A 10,922-nucleotide genomic window follows, 5' to 3' on the forward strand; every position below is an offset into this window, starting at 1 on the left:
GTGTATCATAGATAAAAGTCTTTTGTCTCATGTGTGATTTACAAATATTTACCTGGGATGCTATCTTCCTATTTAGCTGCGATGACAGGCATGTGCCATCATACCCAGGTATTTGTTAAGATGAGGTCTTGTGCCAGGTGCTGGTGGCTTATACTTACAATAGCTACTCAGGAGGCTGAGATCTGAGGACTGTGGTTTGAAGTCAACCTGTTCAGGAAAGTCTGTGAAACTCTCATTTCCAGTAAACTCTCCCCCTCTCCCAAATTGAAAGTAGAGCTGTGGTTCATATGGTAGAGTCCTAGCCTGAAGCAAAAGAAGCTCAGGACAATTCCCTGACAATGGGTTTAAGTCCTAGGATCAGTGCATGCATGTGAATACCACACACACACACACAGACACACACACAGACACACACACACACACACACACACACACACACATCCTCCCCCACAAAACACCTACACACGTTGAGATCTTGTGAACTTTTTGCCTAAGCTAGCCTTGAACTGAAGACTTTTTTACTCAGCAAATAGTTGTTTTCTTTCACATGTAGAAACTTTTATTGTGATGTAATTCCATCTCAAATTGTCATATATTTGTGCATATATGTATATGCGTATATAGATATGTGCAAATATATCCTAAAGATTAAAACAAGGGTTTCACATTTGGTAGGCAAGTAACTATTTCACATATCCATGCAAACATTGCATTTACTGAAAATAATAGAATTTACTGAAAATAATACAAATGCAATCTAGGGATGGATCACACTACTAGATGTACTCCTCTCTAGAGAGGGAGTGGGGAGGGCCAGACTAAAGAAGTGTAATGACTTGACCCAAGTGCATTACTTCTGAGGTCCCTTGTGTATTAGCTGACTCTGCCATCTTTAGATAAATAACCTGAAATCTCTGGCTTCTGATGTTCATTGCTCAGTGTCCTTTGTGACTCATCCCATTCTAAACCATTAGGACTCCTTTTGAGGAAGGTGAGTTACTGCTTTCTTACTGTGGAATGAAATTTCCAGAGGAAGATTAGATGTTGTGAGGTAGCCTAGGGTAGATGGTTGAACCTATTAGGACTTGGGTGTGGAGTTAAGTGGGTAGAATGGGAGTGAAAGAGCAGGTGTGTGCTGGAGCCACTTGGTTACAGTTTTTGAGAGTTGATTGTGTACATTTTCCCAGCTCTACATAGAGGGACATTATATAGGTAGCTTGAAAGTGGACAAGACAAGTATTTTCATGTAAACAACTGCTAAACATTATAAGTCTTCCCTCCTTCCCTCCCTCTCTACCAGTTTATATATTTTTATTTTTTATTTTATTTTATTTTTTTTGGGTCCGGTTGTGGGGCCTGAACTCTGGGCCTGGGCGCTGTCCCTCAGTTCTTCAGCTCAAGGCTAGCGCTCTACCACTTGAACAACAATGCCATTTCCGGCTTTTTTCTTTTTGCATATGTGGTGCTGAGGAATCGAACCCAGGGCCTCATGCATGCAAGGCAAGTGCTCTACCACTGAGCCACCTTCCCAGCCCTTACATATTTTTAAAATGGTATCTTTTTAATGGATGGTGATGTAATTCAGTAGGAGAACATTGGCCCAGCAAAAATAAAATTGTATATGTTCATAAATTTATTTTTAATTTTTAAATTTTTTGTTGGTTGTGGGGCTAAAACTCAGGGCCTGGGTGCTGTCCCTGATCTCTTTTGCTCAAGGCTAGTGCTCTACCACTTTGATCCACAGTGCCACTTCCAATTTTTTGGTTGTTAACTGGAGATAAGAATCTCATGGACTTTCCTGCCTGGACTGGCTTTGAACTGCGATCCTCAGATCTCAGCCTCCTGAGTAGCTAAGATTACAGGTGTGAGCCACCAGCACCCAGCCACAATCTTATTTTTAATTGACAATGACTATAGATTTGTGGGGGTACAAGATGGTGTTTGAATTTGATTATACATTATGGAATGATTAAATCAAGCTAATTAGTATATCCATCACTTCACATACTTAACTTTTTTAATGTGAGAACTTTGAAAATCTACTTTCTGAGTAATTTTGATATACCATTATAATATTATTATTACATTGTTAATAATAGCCATATTATATTGTATATCTTAAATATTAATTTTCTCATTTAGCCCAAACTAAGCAACTTGTTGACAAACATATGTATTTTTCCTTTTCTCTCCAGCCCCAGAAACCACTCTGATGGTTTCTAACTCTGTAAGCTCAAGCTCTCTAGATTCCACATATAAGAGATTATACAGTATCTTTCTGTGCTGGGCTTATTTGGATATGAATGCATTTTCAAGTCTCTTACAAATATGAACCATAAGAATTCTTTCTTTTTTTCATAAGAATTATTTCTATTGGCCTCCCATATGAAACTCCCATATGAAAATAGTTTTATTTTCATTAGCTGCATATATGTTTATTTTATTTAGGGGACTGAGACTTTATTCAGAAAACAAACCATATTTGATTTACCTTTATATAGCACACTTGATGGGGTAGAATCTTTAGATTGGGGTAGAATCAGACAGATGTGAAAATCCCCTAAGGCATACATGAAACTCTTCAGAGTGTAATCTGGACTTTCTTCTATGACTAGGAGGTGAGGTTTCCAGGTGGCTAGCTTCACACATGACTACTTTAAATCACACTGGAATTAGCCACCCAGTCTTCCGGTTGCTAGGCATCCCTGGCTTAGAGGACCAGCACATCTGGATTTCCATCCCCTTCTTCATTTCCTATGTCACTGCTCTGTTTGGGAATGGCTTACTCATCTTTACTATCCTCACCAAGCGAAGTCTCCATGGACCCATGTACCTCTTCCTCTGCATGCTGGCGGGAGCAGACATTGTGCTCTCCACAACCACAGTGCCACAAGCTTTGGCCATCTTCTGGTTCCGTGCTGGGGAGATCTCCCTGGATCTCTGCATCACTCAGCTCTTCTTCCTCCATTCCACTTTTGTCTCTGAGTCAGGGATCTTGTTGGTGATGGCATTTGACCGCTACATTGCTATATGCTACCCGCTGAGGTACACCACTATTCTTACAAACTCCTTCATTGGAAAAGTTGGTGTGACTATCTTTCTGAGGAGTTACGGTACCATTTTCCCTATAATATTTTTAGCGAGGAGACTGACATTCTGCAAAAGTACTACCCTCCCAAACACGGGTTGTAAGCACATCGTCCTGGCTCATGCCTCCTGTGATGACATCCGCATAAACATCTGGTATGGGTTCTTTGTCCTCATGTCAACAGTGGTCTTAGATATTGTGCTAGTTTTTATCTCCTATGTGCTTATTCTCCGTACTGTCTTCCGCATGCCATCCCAAGATGCCCGCCACAAAGCTCTTAATACTTGTGGCTCTCACGTCTGCGTCATCATCCTTTTTTACGGGCCTGGCATTTTTACCACCCTTACTCAGAGATTTGGACGCCACATCACACCCCATGTTCACGTCCTCTTGGCTGATGTCTGCATTCTGTTTCCACCTATGCTGAATCCCATCATTTATGGGGTCAAGACCAAACAGATCCGGGACCAGGTGGCTCATATGTTGTTTCTAAAACCGAAGTGACTGATGTTGGGCGCTGGCATTCTTTTTGGCTGAGCCATTTTCTCCGTGTCTGAGGTAAGCTTAAATATCAGCATAAGGCAGCAGGTAAGCTATCAGTCGAATTACTGTCAATGTTGTGTCCCAAGTAGTTTCATCAATGAACTTTTAGAGCATATTGATTCCAAAGCCTCTAATCAGACACCAAATATCAGTGTCTTTGGGGTTTTAGTTTCCTTTTATTCTGCCCATAAATCTTTGCTGCCTCTGTAACCTTGAAGTAAATAATCGGATGACAGGAAGCCATGTCATGATTGCACTCATGACCTGACATGTTGAACTGAAACCCCTTTGTACAACTACTTAAAGATAATAATAATGGTAATAGAAAACAGTTAACCTGTTTATATAGTTCAAGAAATACCATATATTTTATGTACCTTCAATTTGTAGGTCACTGTTTTCTGCTCAGCTTCTATATATTATATTCTAGTTGGAATAAACAAATAGTTAACTTCAAAAAGAAAACAAATATTATATTATTATGACTCTGCCAAGTACAGGTTCATTGAGATGTGTGGGTAAAAACCAAGTGAAGCCAAGCAAGGTGGTTCATGCCTAGAATCCATAGCCACTTGAGAGAAAGTATAAATCTCAATCCAGCCCAGCCAAAAATTGAGACCCCCCACTCAAAAAATAACAAAAGCAGGAAGGGCTGGAAGCCTAGCTCAGTAATAGAGCACCTACCTAGTAAGCATGAGGCCCTGAGTTCAAACCCCAAAAACAAATGGAGTGGAATCAACAGGAGAGGACCAGAAACTCAAATCTACAAAAGTAAAAGACATACATGATGCTTTACTATAAGATGAAGAGTATAAATGAAGTGACAGTAAGTAAAGATGGATTTAAGAATTATTCCTAATTTTTTGTTATGCTATTATACTGGAGAAAGAGTACCATGACAGGATAGGAATGAACTATAAAGAATAAAACCTTCATGTGTGGAGGACAAAGAGAAGAATGTTTTATGCTTGATCAGATGGATCAATGCGTAAAACACACTGGGAAAGGATAGTTCTGCAATTGCCAGGAAAGTAACTGTACAAAGGGGTTTCAGTTCAACATGTCAGTCATGAGTACAATGCATCTTGATCAATGCCACCCCTTCATCATTCTCCCCACATCTATCTCAGCCCCATCCATTCTCTCAAGTTGCCTGGTTTCATTTTCTAAAGTAGGGCATGGTTTTCACTAAAGATCTATTCATCTTCACATTGCAAAATGAACAGTCAGAATCCATCTTCCCCTGAATTATAACTAAACTTTTTCCTTTGAATGTATTTCTTCTTCTAGAAGCCTTTAATTTATCAAAGATAATTCTTTTCTTCAAATTGTTTGGGTTTCTCCTCATTGTCTTCCGTGCTGTTTTGGCTTTCTCCTTACATTTCCAGCCCCCCTCATATTGGGTATCTATTTTTTTTTTTTTTTTTTGGGTCCGATCGTGGGGCCTGAACTCTGGGCCTGAGCACTGTCCCTCAGCTCTTCAGCTCAAGGCTAGCACTCTACCACTTGAGCCACAGCACCACTTCCAGCTTTTTTCTTTTTGCTTATGTGGTGCTGAGGAATCGAACCTAGGGCCTCATGCATGCAAGGCAAGCGCTCTACCACTGAGCCACCTTCCCAGCCCCTGGGTATCTATTTTATCATCTCATTTTAACAATGATATCAGAACATAACACAGTGTGGAATCCATCATTTTAAAGTATGTGACAGTGATTTTTTTTAGTCTTTTATAATATTGTAAAAGCACCACTATCATCTGATCCAGGTCCATCCCATTATCCAGTTCTCTCAATTATTCTATATTTTAGGATGCTAGCATTGAAATGGGAATCAAAACAGCTTAATGTTCTAGTCACAGTGTCCTAGCCACACTACACTGGTGTAAGGGCTATCGTCCTTCCAAGGATTTAAAGTTTTGATTTTTGTCTGTGGCCTTATTTTTCCTCCTCCTCCTCCTGCCTTATTCTGCTTGTATTGTCCTTGTCTCCTGGTTATGCCTTTTTTAAAAAAAAGTTTTTGCATTTTATTTTTTATCTGTAAGTTGTTGTTCAAATAGGTTTCAACATGTCAATCTCTGAGAGGAGGATGGGTGAGGTTGGGAGAGAGGGGGAGCACGATGCATTGCACTCATCAATGGAGCCATGCAGTCAGATCGCTGCCCTCCTGTCAATGTTCACTCCTTGCTTTTCATATCAGTGTTTCTCTCTCGCTCTCTTTTTGGTCCATTGTGGGCCCTGAACTCTGGGCCTGGGCACTGTCTCTGTGCTCTTCAGCTCAAGATTAGAGCTCTACCACTTGAGCCACAGCATCATTTCTGGCTTTTTCTGCTTATTGTCATGTTGAGGATTTGAACCCAGGGCCTCATGCATGCAAAGTGTTTCTCATTTTAAAATGAGTTCACTGCTTATGCTTTTTATTCTGTTTGTCTTAGCCTTTAAAATGGAAATTCATTAGGTTAATAACATCTTTTCCTTAAAAATACTTTATAAATTAGTATTGTAATTCCAGATAGTCATTCCCATGAAACATGATTAATATTTAGAATATAGTTGTAAGCTTTTCTTTATCTACTGACATATCACATAATGATATTTATTTCTTAAGAATTTTTTATTAACGTATACTGATAGTGCAAAGAAAAAGCTGTCACCATGATATTTGCAATCATGCTTATAATGTAATTTGGTCACATTTCTCCCCTTTAGTACTACTACTAGTCTTCTCCTTCCTCTTGCCCTTTTTACCTTCCCAGTAGTCCACTTCTGACTTTCCCCTGTTTTAAATTCATTTATTTATTTAATCACTTATGTGTTTATTGTTTGAGCTTGAACTCAAGGCCTTTTGCTTGCTAGACAAGTAAGTGCTCTACGACTTAAGATATGTTTAAAGCCATTTTTTCTTTATGTTTTCAGATAGGATTTTTGTACTTTTTGTCTGGGACAATCTTGGCCTTCCATCTTCCTACTTCCATCTGGAGATTATAGGTATGTGTTATAATATACCATGTCTGATAAGATGGAGCCTCTCTGGTTTTTGCTCAGGCTGGCCTTCAACAATGATATTCCCAATCACTGTCTCCCAAGTAGCTGAGATTGCAGGAATAAGTTTTTATTTAATGTAATATAGCAATAATTTTCTTTGGCATGCAGAATTCTTCACAGTTATTTGAAACTTGATATTTATTTGATATCCAAAGAAATGTAACTCAGGATATAAGAAAGGCACTGCATACCCATGTTTGTTGCAGCATAGCAGTCAAGCAGTGGAAACAGCCCAGATGCTCTACAACTGATGAATGGATCAAGATGTGGTACATCTACACCATGACAGTGGCCAGACATAAAAGAATAGCAACATGTCATTTTCAAGAACGTAGATGGGTCTAGAGGCCAGTAATGTATAATATACAATAATACTATTATATAAAATTACACTATGCAATTCATATGCTCAATCTGATTAAAGCATGGTATATGCATGTGTGTGATATCATGGTGAATCCTCTTTGAAAAATGAACATGCATTTTTTTACGTGACCTTTTATTTTTTAACTTATCTTAAATCGTTAAGTAGTTGGGCAAAGGAGTTGCCACTTAACAAAGCAGTTTATGAATGTCATATATCTTGGTCAATGTTAACCCCTTTCATCATTCTTACCCAAACATGCATTTGTAACAAAAATGTTAGATGTGGAAAACATGTCCTGTTGGATGTGGTGCTAGGTGTGGTGCAGGGAGAGAGGGCGAACCAAAAGAGAGAAAGAGGAAGAATAAGATCAAAATACTTTATGTGTGTTTGTGATAATGGAGCAATGAAGCTGGTTGAGATTGGTTTGGGCCGGGGCATAGATGAGGAAGAGTGACAGATCAAAGTACATCACATGCACATATGGACATGTAAAAATGAAATGCCCTGTACAATGAATTGATGTTAATGAAAAAGAACTTTCTTTGGTGTGCAAAATACTTCACATAAATATGATGCTTCAGGGGGCTGGGAAGGTGGCTCAGTGGTAGAATGCTTGCCTTGCATGCATGAGGCCCTGGGTTCAATTCCTCAGCACCACATAAGCAGAAAAAAAAAGCCAGAAGTGGTGTTGTGGCTCAAGTGGTAGAGTGCTAGCCTTGAGCTGAAGAGCTGAGGGACAGCGCATAGGCCCAGAGTTCAGGCCCCACAACCAGACCCCCCCCCCCCCCAAAAAAAATGATGCTTCATTCAGTATTGCATGATATATTTTATGTGATAATATATTCTAAAATATGTCTTCTATTTAGCCCAATACTAAATTCTTGTTGATGCTTTTCAAATGGTTGCTAGTATCAATAACGTTATGGTAAAAACAATTGCCCTAAACATTTATCTCTGTTTTCCACTTTTTTTTTTTTTGGCATAGGTGCTTTTCTCAAAAGTAAAAAAGTGTATTTCATTTATTTCTGGCCAGAATAAATGTGAACAAAGTGTTAAGAAAGTTCACATTAGCCAGGAGCTGGTGGCTCATGCCTGTAATCCTAGCCACTCAGGAGGCTGAAATCTGAGGGTCAAGGTTTGAAGCCATCCTGGGCAGAAAAGTCCCCGTGACACTCTTATCTTCAATTAACTACTCAAAATCTTGAGCTGTAGCTCAAGTGGTAGAGCACTAGCCTTGAGCACAGAGAGGCACAGGGACAGCACCTACGCCCTGAGTTCAAGCCCAACAACCAACAAAAAAGAAAAAAAGAGGGCTGGGAATGTGGGTTAGTGGTAGAGTGCTTGCTTAGCATGCATGAAGCCCTGGGTTAAATTCCTCAGTACCACATAAACAGAAAAGCTTGAAAGTGGTGCTGTGTCTCAAGTGATAGAGTGCTAGCCTTGAGTGAAAGAAGCTCAGGAACACTGTCCAGGCCCTGAGTTCAAGCCCCAGGTCTGGCAAAAAAAAAAAAGAAAAAGAAAAAGAAAGTATGTGTTATAAATACTAAAATCATGTTTTTCATAGATGCTGAGAACAATCCTAGCTACTGAAAGTGGAGATCTGAAGATTGCAGTTTGAAGTCAGCTTGGGCAGGAAAGCTTGTGAAACTCTTATCTCCAATGAACTACCAAAAAGGCTCTAAGTGGGGCTGTGGCTCAAATGGTAGTGAGCTAGCCTTGAGCTAAAAAAGCTCAGGGATGGCGCCCAGGCCTTGAGTTCAAGCCCTAGGACTGACACATACAAAAACTGCAGATTTGTGAAGATAAAAATCGTTGAAATGACAGTGCAGATTATGTCAGTCAGTAAAGCTTCATGGATGAGAGTGTTATAGAACTTAGTTTTACCGGATTGTTGCCAACCACCAATAGCTCCTAAGCTTGCTGTAGCTTCCCTGTGATGGCCCATACTGGTTGTTGGAATTCTCCTAAAGGCTAAAAATTGAGATGATTATATTCTTCCCTGCTTTTCACATTCTAAGAAGCTCTCATAGGGAGCCAAGCAGTGCTCTGTCCACCCTGTGTGAAGCTGGCTACAAACCGGTCCTATTTTGACAGTTAATGATCTGTTGACAGAGTAAGAAGTTGTTTCTAATGGGCCTACTTCATCTTTGCATATTATTTTATTGTAGAAGTAGGATAAAATTATGTTCCATGATCTTGGTCCCTCATAATTTTCAACTGACATAAATAGTATATATTTATAAGATAATAATAACATTTGGAGGAAGAAGGTGAAGGATGCATTCATGAATTCATTGTATATACCTCAAAATTTACTTAATTAAGTAAATTAAACTGGGTGCTAATTGCTCATGTCTATAATCCTAGCTATTCAGGAGGCTGAGAGCTGAGAATTGTGGTTCAAAGCCAGCCAAGGCAGGAAAGTCCATGATACTCTTATCTCTAATTAGCCACCAGAAAACCATAAGTGGTGCTGTGGGCTCAAAATGGTAGAGTGCTATCCTTGAGCAAAAAGAGCTCAGGGACAGAGCTCAGGCCCCATGTTCAAGCACCACCATCACCACCACCACCACCACCACCACCAACAACAACAATAACAAAAGAAAAGTAAGGGAAGGGGTGGGTTGAAGGGAGTGAGAATGTTGAAGGAGGTGGTAACACTGATCAAGATGCATTGTATTCATAAACTGCTTTGTTAAATAGCACCTCCTTTGTACAACTACTTAAAATAATGAATATTAATAAAACCAACACGAAATATATAAACATATACATACACACACACACACACACACACACACACACACACACACACACAGAGTCTCCATATTAGGCTGTGCTTTTCTGTGATTTGCTCCCCAGAGGGCATTCAAAGCATTTAGCTCTCTTTACACACCAGACCACACACTTTTTCTTGCCCAAGACAAGACAGACACTATGTGAACCTCAACTTTGCCTTAAGAACCTTCCAAGACTTGTAGAAAATGCTTGTTTTTCTTTTAATATCTAATTTTCATGTCATCTCCTCTGTGACCCTCTCTTGAGCCCTAAGTCCTTTTCAATATTTTCAACTTGAAACTTCCTTCATGAGAAAAATAGCCTGTGGTCCACATTTCATGTTGTCATTTGACAAAAATCTATGGGTTTGTTTTTGTAGAAAATAGAAATTTTCAAAAGAAAAATCTGGAATGAACTCAGCAACCCATAATCCTATAACACAATTTTGTGATCACAACTTTCTTATAGATGTACATTTGTCTTTAGATTTATTTATCTATGTCTACATGTTTCTGTATGTATAACTGTATCTAGTTCTGTACTTTATCTCCATTTATATTAATTCCTCCATCTGTTTGGAAATACTATCATATACTATAAAAGATCTGTAACTTAATGTTCCTTTCCTCTTAAAATGATTTTCAGGTTTCTAGTTTAATTTATTCTCTTAATCCTATTGTAAATGGAATTTTTCTTGCTTTCTTTTTCAGATACTTCATTGTTACCTACATAGAAATGCTACCAATTTTTTAAGTGGACTTTATATCCTACAACTTTTCTGAATTTATCATTTTGGTGTAGTCTTTTAGTGTTTTTCTATATTTAATATAAAGACATCTGCAAACAAAGACTACTTATTTCTTTTCTAGTTGTATGTATTTTTTTCTGTTTTCTCATCTAATTGCTCTGGCTAGGACCTGCAGTACTATGCTGAATAGAAGTGTGGTGCAAATGGGCATTCCTGCCTTGTTCCTAAACTGAAAGGAAAAGTTTTCAGCATTTTACTACTGAATATTATGTTAATTATAAGCAGCAATCACACCAACTTCTGTGTATATTGCCCCAAAGAAACACAATAGCTCAAAGAGAGCTACACTTCCATGTT

The 10,922-nt window shown here is 38.9% G+C and overlaps 1 protein-coding gene across 1 annotated transcript; it reads left to right on the forward strand.

The window, feature by feature from the left end:
• The first annotated feature begins 2,647 nt into the window (after positions 1-2,647).
• LOC122115965 (olfactory receptor 52B4-like) lies at positions 2,648-10,580 on the forward strand. Its single transcript, XM_042689589.1, has 3 exons — positions 2,648-3,646; positions 6,544-6,615; positions 10,528-10,580. The coding sequence occupies exon 1, from the start codon at positions 2,648-2,650 to the stop codon at positions 3,590-3,592; it is 945 nt and encodes a 314-aa protein (XP_042545523.1). The 3' UTR covers positions 3,593-3,646; positions 6,544-6,615; positions 10,528-10,580.
• Positions 10,581-10,922: the final 342 nt, after the last annotated feature.

This window comes from Dipodomys spectabilis, unplaced genomic scaffold (assembly GCF_019054845.1).
Source record: "Dipodomys spectabilis isolate Male_0828 unplaced genomic scaffold, ASM1905484v1 ptg000003l, whole genome shotgun sequence".
NCBI classification, from domain to species: Eukaryota; Metazoa; Chordata; class Mammalia; order Rodentia; family Heteromyidae; genus Dipodomys; species Dipodomys spectabilis.